The following is a 24,243-nucleotide window of genomic DNA, read 5'->3' as shown; positions in this document are numbered from 1 at the left end:
AGATACTGTAACAATAATTTTCATGCATTTTTCATTTAACTTAGTTGCTAAAAGTGGATGTCTTCTAATTTTCATGCCTTTTTCATTTGACTTAGTTGTTAATGGTGGATGTCTTCGATTTGATTACCACATGTATGGAACCACCATCAACACCCTGAATGTCAATGTCTTCACGGTAGAAAATGGCACCCAGAGGTTGTGGTGGAGACATGGAAACCAAGGAAATGTGTGGTCAAATGCTATTGTTCCTCTACCCAGAAGCTCATCCTTGAGAGTTAGTAAAATCAGTGATTCTGTGTGATGAAGGTTTTATGACTCTTCTGATCATAGAGGTTCAAATAAGCTTTAGTGTTAATGATCACAAATTTATGACATCTATCCAGCTACCTATCTGTCTTTCCATATGATCATTGGATTTTGTTACAAACTTTTCACAGTTTCATATTTCTTGGATCTACTGAACCAATTTCAACTTAAGTTGGCACAAGCACCCTTTGGTGAAGGGCTTTCTTAAAAAGTCATTTGGGAACCTATTTGTCCTTAATATTGGCTGAAATTTGAAAACTTCATGTCCAAAAACCGTTTTGTTGCTAGAAGGATCACAGTACAATACTCATTTATAGAATTTCAACACAGAACATTAATTCATTATACCCGCACTTTCTAAAGAAAGTTCGGGTATATTGTTGTTACCCTGTTCCGTCCGTCCGTCCGTTTGTCCGTCCGTCTGTCACGTTTTACTTTCTCAAACTGCTCCTACATCTTATAAACCAGCAAACTGAACTCTTGAAGTTTGATTTGGGGTATCATGTTGTTTTGTAAAAAGGTTTCAAAAATTCTCTGTTAGTCCTGGGGGTCAAATAATTGGTAAAAAATGACGTTTTTTCAAAAAAAACCTTCTTCCTCGAACTCCTCCTACATTTTCAACAGTAGACAAATCATCTTTAGGAATATGTTTTAGGGTATCCTATAGATGCGCAATAAGGTTTCGGAATTTTCAATTTTGTCCTCGGGGTCATTTAATGGCTAAAAAATGACGTTTTTTTAACAAAAAAACTGGTTTCAAAAACGTCATTTTTTTTTGGCAGTAGCCAAATGATCTTCTAGAGTATGATTTGGGGTGTCATATTGAGGCGTGATCAGGTTCCAGAATTTTTTTTTTTATTAAGGGGATCAGTGGGCAACAAAAAATGATGTTTTTTTGCAAAAAAATATGATTCCCAGAACTCCTCCTACAACTTTTGGAGTAGCTGCGTCATCTCTTGGGATATAATTGGGGCTGTCCTATAGATGTGCAATAAGCTTTTAAAAATTTAAATTTCATCCAGGGAGTCAAATAGTAGCAGAAAATTGACGTTTATCACTAAAAAAACAAACATTGATCCAAGAGCTCCTCTTATGATTTAATGGATAGACAATCATATCTTGGGATATGATAGGGACTGTTCTATAGATGTGCAGTAAGGTTTTCAAAATTTAAATTTCACTCAGGGAGTCAAAAAGTAGCAGAAAATTGACGTTTATCACTTAAAAAACATAGATCCTAGAACTCCTTTTATGATTTAATGGATAGACACATCATATCTTGGGATATGATAGGAACTGTTCCATAGATGTGCATTATGGTTTTGAAAAATTAAATTTAACCCTGAGGCCCATTACCTACCGGTACATACCTTTTGATGCCCTTTAAGGATTAAGAATATATATGGTTAAGGGGTGGGGATCTCAACCGTTTTCGAGATATTCGTGCACTTCCTGTTCAAGGGGGGTCATGACCACCCCCGGGGCCCATGACCTACATACCATTTGATGCCCCTTGACACAAGGAACAAGAATATATATGGTTTAAGGGTGGGGATCTCAACTGTTTTGAAGATATTAAGGGACTTGCTGTTTGAGGGGTCAGGACCACCCACAGGGCCCATGACCTACATAACATTTGATGCCCCTTGACATCAGAAACATGAATATATATGGTTTAGGGGTCATGATTATAACAGTTTCTGAGATATATGGTAATTTCAAATTCCTGGGGGGTGGGGATGACCCCAGGGGTCAGATCTAATAAACCCTTTATATTGCCAGTAACAGCCAATATATGATTATGAAAACCCTATATTATTATCTTTGTCCGTTTTCAAGTTACCATTTACAATAGAGTCTACAATTCTTCTTACAAGGTTCAATGTTAGACCCCACACCCTTTTGACACCCCCTCCCCCCCCTCCCCCGAAAAGTGGTTGTCTTACCCAAAATGAGAAAAATCAAACCAGGGTGCACAACTAGATATGCAGGCCTTCCATATCCTAGAGTTTTATACAATTCTGTTCAGCCATCTCTGAGAAACAAGTTCAGAGCAGGAAAGAAGAAAAAGAAGATGAAGAATAATAATACATGTACCGTATTAAGAACCGTACAAAAACAATAAGTCTCCAAATTTCATTTGGGATACTTAATAATAAAGATTAAATAGAGATAGGATCATCAAACATCAATAATTGACAATTTCTGATTCTAAGGGGGTCAGGATGACCCCTTAGGATCATGACTTTATATATGCCATAATGATCTGATGCGCCTGCATGACTTAAGGAGGAATAATATCTTTGGATTAAGGTGGGCATCTCAATAGTTTTTATGATATTTAATAATTTCAGGAAGAGCACTTGGGATCATGACCTACATACCATCTTAAATGCCTTGAACCAAGAAACAATAATATAATATGTACATGATATATGATTCAATTTAAGAACCCAGATATAGGTCAATCATCTGTTTTGTAATACTTCCTATGTATATATACATGTACATGTATTAGTTTGTGTTTTGTTCTATACTATTCATGTTCATGACTGTAGTATGGCTTATTTTAAATTACATTAAAAAATTGTCAAATATATGATTTGGAACCCCCACTCCCAAACAAACTCAAATATAAACTGTTCTCCCCCCCCCCCCCCCCCCCCCCCCCCCCCCTTGTCGAATGATCTATTAAAATCAAAATATAATTTGGGTGTCTAAAAACTTTTATAAACTGGTAAAAAATGTTATTCTTAAAAAAAAAATTATATTACACCTTGCATAATTGAGAAATGATCTATTGAGATATGATCAGAGGTCATATTTCTACCTTGGGATCAATAAGTAGTATTCATTGTCAAGTTAAAATTAATAACAATAAATAATTCAAATTATAAATGTTTATACTCCCCCCCCCCCCAATCTAACCTGGTTATAAAGATTCAGTCTTCTTAATATGTACATTCTTACATGTGTACAGTAGCAAATTTTAAATCATTTCTTGATTGCTTTTTCTCTCGTGATTCACATTAACATTTTGGAAATTGCTTAATTCAATTTTTAAGATTTATAAACAAAATATTATATGCATCACTTCAATGTGTATTCGCCTATTTGGGGCAATTGTAAAGTCTCCTAAACAAAGCAGTGACATCATTAGGCTAGGAATTACCCACATGGATCAAACACTACTGTATAACATATCAATAAGATAAAATACATTATTATTTCTAGTTCAAAAATGTCAGGGTGTCTCCAAGGGGGCATAATCTACATACAATTTTACGCGCAATGACACAAAGAGCAAAAATAAATTATATGGATTAGGGATGAGGATCTCAGATCTCAGAAGTTAACAAAATATACAGTGTATCATATCATTTCCTATTTCATAAAGGCGGGGGGGGGGGGGGGGGGGGGGGGGGTTAAAGACAACACCTGGGGGTCATTAATGTACTTTACACCATTTGATGCATCATAATGACATTAGAAGATATTTTGTATTTTCCTGTTTCGTGGGGTCAGAACAGTCCCATAAGGTCATGACCTACATTGTATTTGATGCATTATAATACATTAAGAAAGAAATACTCCTTCCTTCCTATTATAACTCATATAAAAATGATAAGTGTCTACACCTACTTACATGTAATACACATATTTAATAAGAAATTGTTTATACAGGGTCAATATGGGGTCAACTCAATAGTGCATGCAGTCTGACAAATGAAAAAAATAACTTTTGCAACTAAAATGACAGAAACTTTACAAATGCGATAGGATAGGTAACGATGATAAGCTTATTTAAATATTAAAAGATGATGATACAGTATGCTGTCAAAGGGAGATCACATTTAGAAAGTGAAAGTAGAACTTATATATGTATGCTGGCATCTCATTATATTGTGCTACTGCTACTACATGTATTATGCTTACCTAAATTGGTCAACATCATAATGATAATCCAATTAAAACACAATAATGAATTCCTTTAGCTGATCTTCTGCATACGGAAAACACAGACATGCATGTATGGGTGTTGCTAAAATGCGGAACAGAAAACGGAACGGAAAGCGGAACGGAATGGAAAACATCATCACGTTTATCGCTTAAAAAGGGTATAGACTGGCCAGAAACGATTTACTTTGTATCTTTTATTTATATCTAATGAATGATTATCAACATGTTGTTATCTTATTAATATTCATATGAATATCAATTATAGCATTGTATTCATTCAGCTTTAGTTACTTATACTTACATCAAAATTGAATTTTCGGTGTTCTAGACGATCTTTTATCATACAGACGATACAGTATCATTGAGATGGAAGAAAAAAAACCGTAGGACTGACAACATTAAAAATTAAAATAGTGTAAACATTGAAATACCCGGTAATTTGTGAAACTAGTAATTTGTGAAACTAGTATTTTTAGCAATGCAATTTTGTTTACGTTTGCATTGCTAAGCAGTTTTTTATTCCAGCAGTTATATACATATGATCCGAATAGAGAGCTCTAGACGTTGCCTGGTTTGATTTTCCGATTATATTTTGGGACTATAGTCTGTCAATCCCAAAATATTCATGCAGCACATTTGGACGATTATAATGGAAAATGTTGACATCTTTTCTCCATTTGGAAGTCACTCAGAAGACCTTGCACAATTTTTCAACACTATCATCCGAGTCTGTTGAAATGCAAAACCCCGTAGACTTCTTTATTTTTAGCCGTGTATTTAAACCAGCTGATAAGCTAGAGAGGACGTTTTAAAGAAAGAATAATGAGAATGTTTAATGCTTCTAAAACAGATTTGCTTGAACCCTGAGGTATATATAAATATACAGCAAAAAGTGAATCGAGGATATTTTGGGACAGAATATAGTGGTCAATGCATGTACTGTTAATTTTGAGGAGATAAATATTCTTGAATAAATAATCTAATATTGCTAATCTTTCAAAAAAAAATTAAAAAGGTACATAAAGTATATCGTTTTAGCATGAACGATGATTAACAAATCTATGAGGTAAATAACATTAGATAAGATTTTCCGTTTTCCCTTCCGTTCCGCTTTCTGTTCCGTTTTCCGTTCCGCGTTTTAGCAACACCCATGTATATATACACGTGAACCCATCTAATCGAAGAGCTGGGTAAAACTAGTACCCGCTAATGAGACATGCAGACCTGTGTTGTGTACGTAACTTCAGACAAAGATCATTCATTTGTAACATGCATGTATTTTTATGACCTATTCTTCAAATCCACTTGCACTATTTTATTAGGTAAATAACAGCTTTAAGGTGGTGCAGGACACCTGCATATTGTGATGTACATCATGTATACTTTCTATTGAGATAAACAATAAAGTATATTAAATATTGATTAAATATTTACCCCCCAAATAATGTTACCTAACATTGAAGCGCAATGAGTTTGAACGTTTACATGTCTGTAAGAGCATTGGGGTCCAAGGTGTATTTTTGGTAATTTTACAATTGATATAAATAAATTTTCATGGGGGGGGGGGGGTCTGGACCCCTCACTCCCACCCCTTCTCTAAATCTATGCACACGATGATGTTCATGTAGGCACACAGAAGCAAATCTAAAACCGGCAACCGCCACGGGAAGGGGGCATAATTTAATTTTTAATTTTGTTTGTAATAATTATGCAGACCATTATACTTTCTATGACATAAAATGTTAAGATTATTGATTAACTGAAAATTCACTGCAAACAGTTCTACCCCAAATTGCACATAAAGTGCTGCTCATGTCACGATGTGTATTATCATATGGGAAGGGATCTCATCCTTCAGTTATGAAAATTATAAAACAGTGTTATTTAGGGGCAAACACATGGTGCGGGTATTACTGTCTAATGACAGCATCTAGTTTAATTTTTGTTTTCACTTAAATGTCTTCCCAATATGATGGTAAAATCATTAACATTGTTTGTCTTTTAAGAGGGTTCGATGGGCATATATTTGAATATTGATGTAATATATGATAGCCTTCTTGAAATATAAGTGATATTTGGGCTTTGGTAAAAAGGGTAAAAGGCCTAGGTAAGCATCGCCCCCTGTCATGTTTTCTTACCCTTGCCTAAATGTCGCTTATGTGATGTTTGAAGACAGTAACCATGTATTTTAGACATATCGAAACAGGGTAATTTTTAAAGAAATCTTCTCTTTGGCATCCAGTAGATAAACTCAGTATATGGTTATGATAAGCAAGGATACCTTTCCCAAATTTGTCATGTATTTGGTTGCAGAAATTTTAGGCTTTATGGTGCTTGGACAGGATTTTCTTGGTCTTATGATCAATAAAAAGTATTAATTAGGGCCCTGCTTTGCGGGTGCCTTATAGTGATCAGTCTGTCCGTCTGTCCTTCCTTCAATCTGTCCATCTGTCCAGCCAAGATCTCTTGTCCAGAGCATATCTTCTCTCCCCTTGGCCCAATCTGGCTCATACTTCACCCACAGAGTACCTTTGGGTAAAGGGTAATCAGTGACCTTGAACCATGTTTCCAGGTTGAAGCTGAAGGTCATAGCAGAATTATATGGAAAATCCTTGTCCAAAGCACATCTTCTCTCCCCTTGGTCCATTCTGGCTCAAACTTCACTCACAGAGTGCCTATGGTCAAAGGATGTGAAGTGACCTTGATTGAATTTGGTAGGTGAAGGGTCAAGGTCATATTGGATCATGCAAAATTTCTTTTTTTCAGAGCATATATACTCTCCACTTAGCCATATTTGGCTCATACTTATAGGTCAGGGTCAAAGCAAAATTATATGAAAGGCTTTTCAGCCTATTGTCCATTACTTAAGTGGGGTCCTTTGAGATGGTCACCATATCAATGTTGTCTAGTTGTTTAATTATCTTCTTCTAAACTACCAGACATATAGACAACAAAGTACATGGTAATCTTGACTGAGATTGAATTGGTTTGCCTTTATTGAATCACAGAAAAGTATGACCCAACAGTAAACAACAAAATACTGTAATTGCATGATCAATGTATTTACTTTCTTACAGATTCTGATTGAGGCAACGGCTGGCAGCAGTTATACAGGAGATGTTGCCATTGATAACGTTAATGCAAGGCCTACAGAATGTTCAGGTTAGAGTTAACTTACATTGTAACAGGGCTCAATATTAACATGTGTCAAGTAGTCTATTCTTTTTGTGATTGGACAAGTCCACAAACTCTGTTCTAAATGGAAAAACTACTTCAGACTTTTTTTTTTTTAATTTTGTGACTTAAAATAAAAAAAAATTCAATGAATGTTTATATATTTAAACATTGTAAGTATTTGTAAGTTACAAATATCAAATACATTTGCTTAATGTAAACTGCATTGTTTTAAAACTTATGGGAATAAAATTAAATTTAAAATTAAAATCATTTCCCTTTTAAGTCATTGAACTTTACAGCAACTAGAAAAAGAAACAATATTAATTCTGGTAATGAAGGGAAACTTAAAGATAAGTAAAGAAAGTATTAACCGAAATGAGAGAGAACATTTCTGGAAAATGGAAATCCTTATTCCACAGAGTATAAGCTTTAAATTGATCATTACACACATATAATCCATTGATGAATATACATATACAGTGTCAGGCCAAAAGTATTCACAGGAGAATGGAGGATGTCAATGAGATGGCTTAGCATGGTAAAACTCGCCGTTTTCAACACGATAAGAAAATTCACTTACCTTTAGTACTTTGTAAGGTGTCCCTTGGATCGAATGCAAACAAGAATTCTCCATTGTAGGGGCTGATACAGGTTTTGAATGTAATAAACTGAGAAATTCTGCCAAATGTCAAGAATAGCCTTGAATTTTACAGTTGATCTTAGGTAGATGTAGCTGCAAAACTAGTCATAACAATTAATTATTATTTAAGATGTGATAAAACTGCTTTTAATAGTTGTTCGTTTATAAAATGGTAAAGAGGTAACATGCATTTAACTGACAAGTACCAAGTATTCAAAAATGTCCAATTTTGTAAACTTTCTTTATAGCAATAAAGATATCATGAACCCATGGCAATTACAATTACAATTGTATTCTTGAGTAAGCAGCCAATTGACAAAACATGCTTAAATATACTTCCATGTGTTCCACAAAAAATTGGGGCTCTGACTTTGAACATGCATCTACTTCCTTTGAATAAATTCTGTATAATTCAAAAGAGGTCTTCAAATATTATGTTTCTGAAGTTTAAGGTGAAAAAATTATGTTAAAGTTGCATTTTCATTTAAAACATGCCACAGATGCAGCATCGATTGCTTACATGAAATCTTTATAACACCAATTGGAATAATGATAACATGTTGGATCAGTTTACATGATTGATAACTCAATCATGTTATATATCTTCTGACCTTTCGACATTGGGGATTTGTCCTCTTATACTTATGTTCTATACATGTATCCAATTTATATATAATTGATGAATGATTAAAGTGTATTTTTCCCTACAGAGTATTATCAAGTCACTTTTTCCTAATCTAGAACAATGTATCCATATCATATGCCATAATTTAACTGTTTTGTTGAAAGTATCCATTAGATATTTACATTAATTTTTAGTATTGAACTTTTAATCTTTTTATTTTGTGTAGTTTTCAAGAGATAAATGAACAAGAGGTTCATAGTCAACAGATTAAACTGTTTTACATTGAAAATAATGTTAAAATATTTGCTATGAATTGGGTAATACAAGTTATGTATTTTTAGTTCAATTGAGGTTTTGTATTGTTTTCCAGGAGTTTCCCCATTCCAGATGAAATGTGAGTTTGAATATACCAACTGGGAAAATGATAGAAGTTGCAATCTAAATCAAGTTTACGGCATTGACAACTTTAATTGGACGCGACGATCTGGGTCTACTCCAAGTTCAAATACAGGACCATCCTCAGCATCTCAGGGATCCTACTACATGTACATAGAGACTTCCTCAAAAAGCTACGGTCAGAATGCTGTGTTGATGTCCTCAGAATTGAATACAAGTATGTATACTTTTAATTTTTAAAGAAAAGGGAAAAGTCTCGGTTATAATTAGATTTTAATTTGATTTATCAAGCATAAAAGAAAACCCGCTTTTAAAGGACATATTAACATGTTAACTCTACCGATTTAAGCGGAAGTCCACCACTTTTTACCTCTGTCTCCCGCCTACTGCTTTTATAACAAAATCTACTGCTTTTCTTCAAAATACATTCCTTGTAGATAGTCATTTAATTTTGTACCAGCTTTTGAACTTTGCCATTTTTTTGCAAAATATTGCATATAGTGTACCCTCATTGTACGGATAACTCCTTCTACAGTTTTCAAGATAGGAAGTTGTTCTTTTGCAGATCAGTTGTACATATATCAGAGGTGTGCATATTGCTAGGATTTTGATTTCTGATAATTTATGAAAAAATGCCAGCTTTTGAACTTCGTCATTTCTTGGCAAAATATTACACATAGGGTACTCCATTTCACTTGATACAGTAGGTAGTGTTTATCAATTCAGGGTTGACATGGATTATGGATACAGTTCATATAAAAAAAAAACCTAGTTTGCTTTCACATTGACAGCTTTTCACTTGTTATTGCATGTGTTGATAATACTAGATTTCAAAAGTCTTTTATGTTTTAGTTGATATTGTTAATTACTAATCAGAAATCCTTAGTACATATGTGTAGAATATAAAAATCTGTGCTTTGAAATAAGCGCGAAAAAGGCGGCGCACAATGCTACCACTTTTGAGTTCTAATTCTACCTATTTTTCACCACGGGAGGTTAACATGTATGCTTTTAACTCTTGATATTTGTAGCTAATGGTGGATGTCTTCAATTTGATTACCACATGTATGGATCCACCATCAACACCCTGAATGTCAATGTCTCCACGGTAGCAAGTGGCACCCAGAGGTTGTGGTGGAGGTATGGAAGCCAAGGAAACAACTGGTTACATGGTGCTGTGTCACTGCCCCAGCTTGCATCTATGCGGGTTTGTTTTTTATATCCATGTTCCAAAGGAGAGAAGGGTATACAGTTTTACCCATGTGTTTCTTTCTGTTTGTCTGTCTGTAACAAATATTTCTCTCATTTTTTTCTCAGGAACTATTTTGCTGATGCTTGAAATTTTAACACACACTCTGTCAAGTTTGTTGTTTTTTTAGCCTACATTTTCCAAACACATTTTTGTCAAAGTTGATTAATTGCAGATGCTTAAAATTTTAACCCCCTCTTTGTTTAGGCATGTCAACTTCCTGTTAAATGTCGACTTTGCTTATTTTTTATATTCACATCAGAGTGGGGGTATCACTATTAGGCATAATGGCTCACAGATATCTTGATCGGTTTCCAGTAGTTCTTTAAAGACTTTCCTTTGCCCTGAAGATAACTAAGGGTGTTTTTGTTTGCTACCCCAAGAACTGGTCCAGGATATCTCCAGCGTCTACCTGCTATTTGGAAAGTAGACAATGGGGATCTACTGGAGATCTCCTTACTGCAAACGAGCAAATTAGAATTACTCTTGCAGCTCTCCAATTGACGAAACAAATACACCCTAAGAGTGAATAGCCCCACAAAATTGTGTAACTCTTGGCTCTCTGGTTCATGAATTGGGCTTTATCAGTCATTAGTGAAAATGCATGGATTTTTTGAAAATTATGATCTCTTTCATTGGTCATGTAGCAGGCAAATCTAAAACTTGAGTATGATTGGTATTTATAATAAGAAAAGGGGATTTTCTCAATGTTATGGAATACCTGTTATAAACTATTAATTAATTTATGTTTATGTGTTTTTTATCCTTTATTTGCTTACAGATTTTGTTTGAGGCAACAGCTGGAAGTAGTTACACTGGAGATATAGCTATTGATAATGTGATTTTGAATGAGGATCCCGATTGTACAGGCAAGACATTAAATTATTAAATGTTTAATGAAAAGAATTTTCTCTCTGACCTTAAATATTATCTTTGTAATGTAACCTTTTCCATCTTTTACACCTTGCAAGACTGAGATTTTAAATTTTAAATCAGTAATTAGTGAAGGCAATTCAAAGATGTGAAATGTAAAACTTGCTTCCATATGACTTCATTATTTATTTTAAATTTGGACATAGTGCACATACTGTCATAAAATACATATTGCATACTGTTTTTGATCCATCCCTTGGTCAGTAACATGCCTGTTCTTTTCAGAGCAGCTCCTAGTGTTATTGTGATGAACTAAAAATGTAAAAGTATGAAATTAGTTGTGATAGGTCAATGAAGCATATAGCTTATACACCCCAAGGTGAACAGTTTTTAGATGTTCCTAAAATTGATTGCATGATGAATGAGTTTCATTATCTTTTTATTGATATTTAGATGAACCAGTTATGTACAAGTGTGATTTTGAAGATACTTATTGGTACACAAACTGCTTTTTACAACAAGAGAACTTTGATTCATCTTACTGGACCCGATCTGTAAGACTTATTTCTATATATTGATTGCTTTAGTGCTTAAAGCTGATATTTTAGATTGTTACATTCCAAGATCTTTCTTTTTTAGCATCCCTGATTTTAAGTGAATGTTTTGGATCACAAAAGTATTTGTCTGCAGTTCTTGTCTTTCCTTTTGACACTATACACATACAAGTATATTTTTAAACCTCTTCACCAATTTCAACCAAACTAAGGTGAAGGGAAATCAAAATTGCTCAAATGGAGGATTAATAATATGCACACCTACAAGAACTACAGTGCTACAATATGTCATATCACATACTTATAATTCATGCATCCTTATTTTGAGTAGATTCAATTTGTTCAAACCATCATGACTCCAATCAGACATAGCAATGCTGTAAACAGGGTTATATTTGCCACTTGTAATTTTCGCCCGTCTATGCTGTTGAAGAATTTTGCCTCGTCTTGAATTGGCCCAGACACAGAGATAATTTGAAACATTGGAATTTGCATAGTCTTAAATTCACCCACAAGCAACGAGGGCAAGAGGGCAAAAGTAAAAGAAGCAAATATTTCTCTGTATTCAGAAGTGGGGCTATGGGGTGTGAGCAAAGTTCCATAAAGATATAAAAGGAAAAAAAAAATCTTTTTCTCTGGAATAAGTCTTAACAAATAGTCCTAAAAAGTTGTAGGCGGTGGTTATTTTCCAAACCATTTAACCTCATTAGAAAGTCCTGTGTATCTGTTGCTCATTGTTTTAATTTTTTTTTTTGGTTACAGACTTATACTTCCACAGCAGGGACTGGTCCAAGTTTGGCACATGGAGGAAGATACTTCATATATCTAGAAGCAGACTATGTTTCAACAGGAGGAAATGCAGTCCTATCTGTCAAACCATATGCAATCAAAAGTAAATCAAATGAATAACACATACAAGGCCACTAATATTCCCAGCCCCACTTGATGTCATTCTCAAGCCAGGACTGAAGTATTAATAAAGCCTTGTCCTAGACCATGAATCTTGTCTCTTCAGTTGAATTTCACAATTAATACACACAATGATGTACAAATCTATTGAGGATAGTTTATTTTGATGCCTCTCTTTGTAATATATTTATTTGATATGTTCCATTCTGAGGTAAATAAAACCTTTAGGATCCTTTACTGTTCCAACTAATTATACATGTAACAAAGTTGTTCCATATTGAAATAATTGAGACCCGTAGTACCCATATAAAAAACATTCAAAAGATATGCACCATTATAAGATAAATTAGATCTCTATATTTTAAGCCTGTTATTCCTCTCATTTAATATTTTTTCCTGCAGATGTGTCACAGTGCTTGGTTTTCTACTACTCTATGTATGGAAGCACAATGGGGTCCTTAAGGGTGAACAAGATTTCAGCTAATAACAGAACCAGTATTCTGTGGCAGAAACAGGGTGACCAGGGCTCAGCCTGGAACCAGGCTTATGTTGACCTTGTTAACTCTGATGCAAATACGAAAGTAAGCGAATTTTTGTTTTGTATTGTCCTAGTACCTTTCAGACTAAGTATCAGCAATATCTTTAAATCTGTGATTAACTGTGTATAATTTACTACATATACATGCAGTCTGTCCCAAGATATTTATGCAACACATTTTGGGGGGTTTTTTTCAGTGAAAATACACGTACCTATGAAAGAAGTGCAATTTAAATCGATGATATCCAAGATATTTTTAGTGACACAATATCATTTTTTCCCTTGGAAAATTTCACAGGAGCAGAAACAGCTATAGTTTTCTTATGAAAATATATCATGGAAAATGTTGACATCTTTTCTGTTGTGAATATAAATAATTGCACTTGACAGATAGACACACACACGTAGATCAATTTTAATTTGAGAAATATTATCCCAGTACACAATTTCATAAGAATTCCTTCAGTTAAAGACCAGAACATGTGTACCATATATGGTTGATATAAAACATAGATGAATCTTACCAAAAATATTTGACCCTGACTTATTTTGGATTTTCAAGGTTAAATATAAACCTGAATACACTGATTTGACATGTAGACAATTAGCTAATATTATACTTTTCTACCTATTTGCCGCATATTACAAACAAAGGGGAGAAGGGGGGGTTGTTTTTTTGTTTTGATTAAAAAAAAATACCCACTAGTTGTATAAAATGATTCATGAAATGTTTAATATATTGTATAATGATTTGATACTTAATTATAATCCATGATCAATTAACTGTAATGTCAATGTTTCAAACTCTTTGTTAATATCAAATTTGCCAAAAATAAGCCAGAAACACAGTTTAATGCATACTTGCCAACTGACCCGATTTTGTTGGGTCACACCCCATTTTTCAACCCTTCACCCGATTATTTTTTATGACCCGGCGGGTCATGCTTTTCACCCGATTTTTGTCGAACAACCCGAAAATCTCCCGATTTCCGGATTTGGTTCGTAAATTACGTTGCGCGTTTGACTTCCAGTTATGAACCCAAGCTGAGCTTGGATTTACGTAACGCGTAAACAATGCCGATGGCTATAACAGACACATTAAGTGTAATTATTATCGTGAGTTGTTTTGACTAAGCGAAGGTTTAAATCATTAAGTGTGATGGCTTCCAATAAGAAAAGGTCTTCATCGGGGCCAGCTGAATCAAAACCAACAAAAAAGAAAAAGAAAACAATATTTTTGTACCTATCAACATATATGGGAAAATGAATTCCCATAGTTAAAACAAAATAATCGAGTACAAAACGAGACTTTTGTGTTCTATGTAACGCACATTTGAATATTGGATTTTGTGCCCAAAATAATCTGACTAAACATTCAAAAACGCTAACTCATCTATAAAATGCTTTTTAATACACAAAAGTCTTCCAAGTCACTTACAACTTTCATGTCATCATTTACAGAGTTCAAAAGCAAGGTTAATGTAGCAAAAACTCTTTTTGCATTTTTTTTTACCTGAACACAACCTATCATTTTCTGTGTCAGATCACTTTACAAAATTCAAAATCAGCAACTGTTAGTTAAAATGCTTCTTTGCAATAAAGTATTACACATAAGTTTTAACACATATTTCTAATGTATATACCTATGAAATGCATGGTAAATATGTAGTGAATGTCGTTACGCGCTATGACCAGATTTTTTACTTTCCAAATCTGGTCATGACCAGATTTTCATATGTTGGAGGTTGGCAAGTATGGTTTAATGTTATATTTTGTCATTCGACTTTCATAAATGATATGCATATAAACGAAGCCAGACAAATTTAGATTTTGTCACAAAATGAGTGTTGTAAAAATTAATGTGTGTTTTGTCCACTAATGATGAATTCACATTGAGTTTATTTGTGTAACTCTTTCAGATAACCATAGAGGCAATAAGGGGGCCTGGCAGATATTCAGACATTGCTATTGATGATGCCTATCTTTTTGATGGAAACTGCAACCCATCGTCCTGTGCCTCTCATATGGACACCAGTGTGAACTGCACCTTTGATAGGACGACCTGTAGCTACAATAACACTGACGGCCAGTCCTCATGGAGCTTGAGTGACACTGGCAGCACTGGGGGTGAACTTCCCATGGATCACACTTCAGGCAAAGGTGAGGTGATTGTTGGCAAAATTTTATCAATTACTTTAAAAATATAATTTCATTTATGTGTGTTAATTTTATGAAATTTTATATGGAATGAAAATATGTACAACTGCCCAAGTAAATAGTAATATAAAAAAAATGACAGAAAATGCATTTGCAATTGATGACTAAATTTGGCTTTAGAATACACTGTTTTATTTCTCAGGGACTGCCACATCTGGTCAAATGCTGCCTCAATGATTCGTTTTCTTGAAATACCGAAAATTAAAGGAAAATAACTCCATTGTTAGTTTTCATGTAAAATATGAAAATTGGGTTATTTTCCTTTGCAAATCTTGCTTTGACATGTAGTTGTTTGCTGCATTGTATTTTATTTTTTTCTTTTGGGCTGAAAACTAAAGAAACTTAACATTTTTATGACCCTAGAGAAAAATGTTTTAATATTATGACTATAAAGTTTTTGTTTGTTTGTTTTGGTAGGTACCTACATGTATTACCAGAACCTACAAGGAAATGAAGGCGATAGTGGTACACTGGAGTCTCCAAGCTTTTCGTCGCCTGACAATGCCCGGTTCAGTTTTTACTACCATATGAATGGGGCCATGACGGGACACTTGACCGTGTGGGCAGCAAACAGTTCAGGATTTATACTGGGAGATGTCCTCTTACAGAGACAGGGGGAGCAGGGAGATCAGTGGTACTACTTCTGTACTTCTCTGCCATCTCGGGAAACAATGTCATTACATTTCAAAGGAACTCGTGGCACACTGGGAAACAACCACATAGCAATTGACGATGTGGTCATTGACAGCGGAGATTGTCCTTGTAAGTTCAGAAATTAAAATGATGATGTGAATATTATTTGTCAAAGTCATAAGTTTAGTTTTGTTTTCTTGTCTTTGTGAAGCCTGTGCAGTGAAACATGAAAAGATATTGCCATTGTTATCTTGATTATATTCAGAGTTCATAGGATGTTTATTAACAAATTGTTACAAAAAGGAGAAAAATAGTGTGTATGGTAAATGAAAAATGATAAAACTATATAAGTGTGTATCATTCCCCTAGTTCTTCAGTTTGAAGAGACTTCAATTTATTGGAATGTTGAATTAAAAGACTTATTGCACACACACAGCAATGAATGTTTAGTAGAACACTAATGCACATACAGTGATGTTTTGATTGATACACACACAATGATGTTTTGTAGATGGACTAAAGGATGGTCTCTGTGACTTTGGACAGCCTACTATCTGCAGCTACTCGGTGAACTGTACAGGATGTAGGCAGGAGTCGCCTTCCTATAGGTGGAGGAGGATATCTGGACCAGCTCCAAGCTTACACACTGGACCTAGAGGGGACTCGGGCAGAGACTCAGACCCTGGAGGTACTGAAAGGGGGGGGGGGCATATCTTGGTGATCCTGTACTCAAGGTGGAGGGGGCCTTGTAAGGTTTTTAAGGGGGGGGGGGTAGAAGCTCTGCCCCAAACTTATGGCTTGTAAGGATAAAATGAATAGAAAATTGTCTTTATGCTCATTCTTTGTCTGTCTGGAAATTTCATCTTTCATCTGATATATGTTAGGCCAAGGGAGGTTAATTGAAATGACCTAGTGAACACTTAACGAAATTTAATGAGGTTTTCTTAACAATTGTTTTTGCTAAAAGCCAGTCCTTCATTTTTTAGCTTATTCATCTAAGATCATTAACATAGACTTTGTCACTATACAGTGTAGTTAGTTGCAGCAAAACATAAAATCTAATCTTCTTTAATTAACGAGGCCGAGTACAGAACGAGTACGCACGCTTTCGCGCAGCGTTTCATTTGTATTGTGACGTCATATTTTTGCTTGGTTGACGCCATGGCGTGATAGTTTCAACTGCAGATATTCAGCGAAAATTGTTGAAAATATCTCGTTTGATGCGTAAAAATAATGTTATATTGTGGAATAAATATAAATGTCTCGAAGTATAAGCTATATTTGGGCTCGGGTCGAAAACGTGAAGAGGATTCAGCAAGCCTAGCCCTCTGTCACGTTTTCTTAACCCGCCTAAATATAGCTTAATTCATATATTTCAAGAAAATAACCATGTATTTTATATTAATGACCCTTAATATGTGATGTTATATATTTTTTTATTACTTAAATATGTCTGAATGTTTTAATAATACTAAATAGATCATCTTTTCCGCCTTTGTCAAATAAAAAATAGCCATTATCTGACTAATCCGGGAAATTGGGCATACACAAATCACCTTTGATAAGACCCCTGGAACAAACCAGGAGGTAAAAGGTTTTTTTTATTTGACCATTTGATGCCTTTTAGCAATAACTTTAATATGTAGAACACAAAAAGAAATCCCTAGGGCAGAAGTTTTGAAAAAATGTAAAAAATATGCAAAATTGATACATTTCAAGCAAAATCCCATAGGGTCCTATGTTAAAGATTAACAAACTTTGAGATGACCCCCTAAACAAACGGTGTGGTAAATGTCTTATTTTTTAATCGTAAAATAATAAATATATCAGTAGAAATTCATGTAAAGAGTTTCATCCAAAAATCTAGGGCAGAACAAATTAGACCCGGCCTCGTTAAAGTTGGTTTGCAGTATTTACAGTATTACATTTTCATTCCTTTAATAAGTCCATTTGGATGAAAGCATGCATTTTATGTTTACAGCAAAGCTCAAAGTCAGATGCATTTTATAAAATGTAATTTTTGTAATATTTTTTTTGTGAATTTTATCTTGGATCTGTTAGTGTGTTTAAACAATCACTTGTGTGTGTTTTAAGGATACTATCTGAATGTGGATGCCAGTTATGGAAACCAAGGAGACACTACTGCAGTATCCTTCCCAGAATTCCTGGTTAACAGCCAAGCTCTCATACTGAATTTTGACTATCACATGTATGGAGAAGATGTTGGGAGCTTGCTTATGCAGGTCTGTATGAAGTTTTCTTTTCTTTCTGTACCAGTGAAGCAGCTTTTATCACCAAACAAGAAGAAAATACCAGCTGTTTGTGCATAAATTGACAACAATATTATTTCAGGTCTTTGATATCACATCCAACACAAAAAGACATTTGTGGACCAAATCTGGAAGTCAATGGAACAGTTGGGCTTCTTCCTGTGTCAGTTTGTCTGAGTTTTCTGGTAGAACAGTAGAGATTTCTTTCATTGCTGTGAGAGGCCCTGGACCCTTAGGAGATATTGCCATTGATAACATTCAGTTGTCACCCAGTTGTCCATGTAGGCTATTCTTTTTTCAGAATCTGTTTCTAGAAATGATAAAAAGTTTTATGCATTATTTTGTAAAACTGGAAAGGCTAGCAGTTATTTATACATCATTCTGTCAATGCTTTGGGTTCTTAGCTCACCTGAATTAATGGTTCGTGTTTTTTTCCATATTTTATAATGCCTGATCATTTGAATTTTCAGTCTCTGCTGACCCTGTTAGCTGTGACTTCGAATCTTTGTGTAAATACCAGACTGTGAATACCTCGAAATCTTGTCAGTCTTCAACCTTGAGCTGGCGGAAAGTCCAGCCAGCCAGAGACGGAGGACGTGTGTATCAAGACCAGACTCTGCAGTCCAGATATGGTAGGTGAAAGGGGATGGTACAGTAAAACCGTTTTCTGTAGTATGTTGTGTAGAAAAAAGGGTTTAATGAATTTGGTACACATTTTATTTGATTACTATAGAATCTGAATTAAACGTAAGCAAATAGTATTTGTTTAATATTGGAAGAAGCTCTTATCACATGCTTTGAAATTTTGCTTTAAACTTTCAGACAGTCCTTGAATAAATGAAATTTTACCAAAATTTCCATGCTCACAATTTTATGTTATCACGATTTCACACAAATCGCACAATATAAGGAATCTATCATATGATACCTGAAAATGAATATTATATAAATAGTGCCTGTTTGGGAGGGTATACGTAACAGTTGAAAATGACATCCCTGAGAAAACCATTGTCAACCGACGCGAAGCGAAGATTGACAATGGTTTTCAAGAGGAGTCAATTTCAATACTATTTATTTTATTATACTAAATGTCTTCATTTTAAAGAAAACTTTAATTCTTTTATTTTTTTTTGATTGATCAAGAGATAACCTTAAATAACTGCGTCTAAACCAGTAAAATTTCAATATTTAAGATGAAAGTAGAATAATATTTGTTTTGTCTTGTTCAATTAATTATGTAATAAAATAAGTGTAACGTTCTCCGATCCCCAGCCTCAAAGTATTATTTTCATCATAGAAATGTTATTTGGCCTTCACACTTTATACATGAAATGAAAGAAAAATATATTGATGGTATCCATGCAAGTTATTGCAAATTTACTTACAAGGATATAATAGAATATCAGATGAGATCAAAGAAAAAAACTGTTGTAGCAGTGCATTGGTGGCTCAAACCTTTTTACCTTTATGCAGAAGGTCTACATGAAACAACTTAGCCAAGCAGTTTGTTGTTACCTGTTTGTAATATTAACACTGCAAGACTAATTAAATTTGTCTTTATAAAAGGCAGATATATGGTACAGGTAAAGAAAAATCCGGATAATTTAGAGTTATCAAACATTGCTGAGGATCAAAGATCGTTAAACTTGCAACTATTATGCCCCTCTTCGAAGAAGGGAGGGCATATTGCCTTGTTGCTGTCTGTTGGTCCACCAACAGTTTCCATTCATTTTCTTTGCAAAGGATGCACATATTGAAATGAAATTTGGTAAACAGGTTTATATGATCGAGCAATTTTCGACAGAGTTATGCCCCTTCGACGTAAAAAAAATTCCAATTATTTGTAGTTTCCGTCTCGTTTCTTAGCAGAATTAAGATACACATATTGAAATGAAATATGTTATACAGGTTTTATCATAACATCTAGGTCAAGTGTGATTTTGGGTACAACCGAGCAATTTTCGACAGAGTTGTGCCCCTTGGACATTGAAAAATTCCAATTATTTGCAGTTTCTGTTCATTTTCTTTGCAAATGATACTTCTATTGTGTTGAAATCTATTGTACAGGTTTATCATAATAATATCTAGGTCAAGTTTGATTTTGGGTATGACCGAGCAATTTTCGACAGAGTTATGCCCATTGGACGTAGAAAAATTCCAATTATTTGCAGTTTCTGTTCATTTTCTTTGCAGACGATGCACATACTGAAATTAAATTTGATATACAGGTTTATTATAATATTATCTAGGTCAAGTTCGATTTTGGGTACGATTGAGCAATTTTCAACAGAGTTGTGCCCCTTGGACTTAGAAAAATTCCAATTATTTGAAGTTTCCGTTCATTTTCTTCGCAGATGTTACCAAGGGAGGGGGGCATAAGTGTTTTGTAAACATCTCTTGTTTTTGTCATAATTCTGATTGCTTAATTAGGATTTATACTACTTGTCAGTGAGTATATTGTATAAAACCTGGTTTTGTTGACAGAAAGTTTGTCTCTGTTCTCTCAGTGATATGTGTTATTCAACAGGGCACTTCTGGATTGTTGAGAACCAGGATAGCAGTCTGAGGAACCAGTCCACTGGGGGTCAGGGAGGGGATCAAGCTCTGCTGGTGTCCCCTACAATGTCACTCAGAGGCGACAGCTCACTCAGTCTCTACTTCCAGAAAGCCAACCAGACCAAACTCACCATTGGATATTTTCTAGCATCAGGTATGCCAAATATCAAAGCTTTATTTTAGTGTATATGTAATGTACATATATGCGGTTTTTTCGGGTGTCACAAAATTTGCGAAAATGGGGAAAATGTGTAGCATTTTTAATTTGCGCCAGTCATTTTTTTGGCGATTTCAAAAGTTTCTTATAGAAAATAATCCAGAATATAATTTCTACGCATTCAAAAATTTGCGATTTAAAAGACATCACGAAAAAAGCGAAAATTACATCATCGCGAAAATTACCGAATATACAGTACTTTGCTGTAATTCACTGATAACCACTGATCTATGTTTATATATGAAATGTTATAAGGTCTTTTTTCTGAAAACTTACCTAATTCTTATTTAACTTCAGAAGATCTTCTCCACATATTTCTTCTTTTTTCTTTAGAGTTGAAATTTAATCCACGTTTGCCAGGCGTAGTTGAGCTGTCGGATTCCTTCTCTGGCTACGAGACCCTCTGGTCCACTTTGAACCCTGCCCCGGTCTGGACCCAGGCTTGTATAGACGTGGGACATACCATAGACAATGTAGTCCTGGTGTTTATTCTGGAATGTAGCTCTCTCAGCCAAGACTGTTACGCTGCTATTGATGATGTTTCTGTGAACACAACTCATAAATGTTCAGGTAGATTTACAAATGGATTAACACAAGCTTTCTTTGTTTGTATTGTTGCATTGAACCTAGCTGTTGCATGTATATTATCTTCCTTTTTTAGTCCCATTTTTGGAAACTGGATGTACCTTCAACTTCACAGACCAATGTCGAGAAACTATCAGTTCTCAGGGCACTTGCAACTTGTTTGGTCCAGAATTTTTGTGGACCCACAGCAGTACTCTATTCTCCCAGCCTCCAGGTATGATCGTTTTAGTCAATTTTAATATGTTTAAAGGTGCTACCTTTGTGGCGAGCGCGACAAGAAAATTCTTAACATACAATGTACCTTGCATCATAGTCAACTTGATGATATTTTGACAGTTATCAACTAACATCAAAGAATTTGAGAGAGAGAGAGAAAGGAAAGAGAATTATATTATATTTATATGTTTAAAAAAAATGGTACAATATACATAGACTTGCTTCCTCTATAATCTTTTTTTATTCTTGGAGAGAATTAATCTCTCTGTAAAATGTAATTTGTATTTAATTTAATTAAAACTGTAAATGAAAAATACAGTTTTATTTTTTCTTTTGTACCCTGTCATAATCTTGCCTTTTTTTTCCTGGTTCATAATTTTTAAAAAATTTGTTTATTTTTGCAATCTAATTGCATACATGTACGTTGTATCCGTCCCCTGGTCACTGTTTGTAGGTGTTTAATTTCCCATTTTCCAGTTTAATCTTTTGACAATATACAATATCTACATAGATTTTTTAACTGTTTTTTTTTTCTCTTTATTCTTTTTGTTTTAAATCTAAATGAATTTTTTTTTAATTTCCTTGCTGTATATGCATGCAAAATTAGCTTAAAATTGAATCAATATGAGAGTTAACTATGGCTCTTGCTTTGATATAGATTATCTCTATCAAAACCATAAATATAAAAAATAAGATTAAGAACAAATCATTTCAGGCAGGTATCGCAGTTTATACTGAAATAGCTAGTGCACGCATTACAGATATTTGATCCACCTTTAAAGTTATCGCAAGAAATATAGCGCAAGATCACTGTGGCATCATATGTTTAGATTTATAATCAGTTGTTTATGTATCTCAACTCAATACAAAGGAATGGAAGCATGTAAAAAATCTCTTTGGTCTCACCAAAGCTTCAGACCTCAAGGCATCGTAAATTACGAGTAAAATATCAGCCATTTTTGGCATAGCACCATGGGAGAAAACATTAAAGAGCATTACATTTGTATGGGATGTAGACAAAAAAAAATTGTAGATGAAAATGTACTAGGTTTACCAGTAACTTGTTCTTAGCGCCGGCGAGCTGAGCTTGCTATAATGAATATAGAAAACACTAGCTATCACAATATATACATAATGACATCATGCACTGGGTTGATAACCTTTTGCATACTTGTGTTCAATATGATTTCTACTATCTTCAACCGTATTTTTAAATGTTAATTTTTTGGAAGAGAAATACATAACACCACATGAAGTCCTTTAATTCAATACTTTAGATTCCTAATCAAATGCAAGGAATTAATATTCGCTTAAATTTGCGAGAAGCATGTCTTGTGGATTTTAAAATCTCGTATTTATTTTTTTTTTAAATGTAAACTAAATGAATTTTTGTTAAAAATCCTGTGTTTGCGATTTTATATTCTCATGATTTGATGCAAAACTGTGTAATCGCGGAAATAAGTACTTGCGTGAAATAAGGCATCTACAGTTAGTGAAAGTTCTAATATATGAGATATGATTTTTAAGTATTCGGTTTTGTTTGTTTTTTAGGCATGCCATATCCTGGGGATTTCGTGTATGCAAGCTCTGTGTTTGGTAAACCAGGAGATAAAACGACCATGGATCTCCCACCTTTTAATGCAATGAAGGATTCCTCTATAACATTTAATGTATACCACTATGGAAAATCCTATTTGCATGTCACAGCAGACATCAAACTCAGCAATGGAGGCCATAGTGTTCAGGTGAACTATGTGAGTTACTTCAGTGTGGGCTGGAACAAAGTATGCCTTGATCTTGAGGAGGGAGAAGCCAGTGGGGTATCATTTACTACACTCAGAAGTCAGGAACCATTCAGCTTGGTGGCTGTGGATGACATTCTCTACAATGAGCAGCCCTGTCCTGGTAAGCAGACAGTCTGTCCCTACTTCCTATCCACTCGAGTCCTCCTTATTGTTAATAACCAATATTGACATCATTTTAAAGGTACTTATATTTTTTGGGATATTTGTGTTTTAGTGGTGTCAGTTAACTGCACTTTTGATGAAGATTTGTGTGGATATACAGCAGATTCGGACTGGTCTTTGGAAAGGAGGGCAAACTCTTCTACGAGTAAGTCATTTCAAATTAAGTGCAATAAAAGTTTTGGGAATCTTATTCCCTTGATTGGAAAGTCAAATCAAATACATGTTCCTTTTGCCACATATAGTTTGCCTACAAAGATTATATGAAGATGAGCTGTATGGATTTTTGATTATTGTCATGTACCTGTAACATGTCAAGTATGTTTTTTTTAAAAAGCTGATGTCATGTTTGCTAATA

The 24,243-nt window shown here is 34.4% G+C and overlaps 1 protein-coding gene across 4 annotated transcripts in view; it reads left to right on the top strand.

The window, feature by feature from the left end:
* The window catches only part of LOC105331210 (MAM and LDL-receptor class A domain-containing protein 2), a 100,041-nt gene that overhangs the window by 40,865 nt on the left and 34,933 nt on the right, over positions 1 to 24,243 (top strand). For 3 of the 4 annotated variants that reach the window (XM_066086117.1, XM_066086115.1, XM_066086116.1), the window contains exons 26-44: positions 96 to 274; positions 7,344 to 7,428; positions 9,079 to 9,321; positions 10,136 to 10,311; positions 11,135 to 11,222; positions 11,680 to 11,780; positions 12,543 to 12,672; positions 13,092 to 13,270; positions 15,147 to 15,387; positions 15,862 to 16,206; positions 16,589 to 16,765; positions 18,172 to 18,320; positions 18,430 to 18,628; positions 18,818 to 18,979; positions 20,875 to 21,057; positions 21,454 to 21,690; positions 21,782 to 21,919; positions 23,473 to 23,826; positions 23,941 to 24,033. In XM_066086117.1, the coding sequence (XP_065942189.1) occupies positions 96 to 274; positions 7,344 to 7,428; positions 9,079 to 9,321; positions 10,136 to 10,311; positions 11,135 to 11,222; positions 11,680 to 11,780; positions 12,543 to 12,672; positions 13,092 to 13,270; positions 15,147 to 15,387; positions 15,862 to 16,206; positions 16,589 to 16,765; positions 18,172 to 18,320; positions 18,430 to 18,628; positions 18,818 to 18,979; positions 20,875 to 21,057; positions 21,454 to 21,690; positions 21,782 to 21,919; positions 23,473 to 23,826; positions 23,941 to 24,033 (3,459 nt within the window). The remainder of the gene's footprint in view (positions 1 to 95; positions 275 to 7,343; positions 7,429 to 9,078; positions 9,322 to 10,135; positions 10,312 to 11,134; positions 11,223 to 11,679; positions 11,781 to 12,542; positions 12,673 to 13,091; positions 13,271 to 15,146; positions 15,388 to 15,861; positions 16,207 to 16,588; positions 16,766 to 18,171; positions 18,321 to 18,429; positions 18,629 to 18,817; positions 18,980 to 20,874; positions 21,058 to 21,453; positions 21,691 to 21,781; positions 21,920 to 23,472; positions 23,827 to 23,940; positions 24,034 to 24,243) is intronic. The other variant, XM_066086118.1, reaches the window with a different exon arrangement.

Source organism: Magallana gigas, chromosome 5 (genome assembly GCF_963853765.1).
Source record: "Magallana gigas chromosome 5, xbMagGiga1.1, whole genome shotgun sequence".
NCBI lineage: Eukaryota > Metazoa > Mollusca > Bivalvia > Ostreida > Ostreidae > Magallana > Magallana gigas.
The sequence above is the reverse complement of the archived record's forward strand: the minus strand, read 5'-3'. Positions and strand labels throughout refer to the sequence as shown.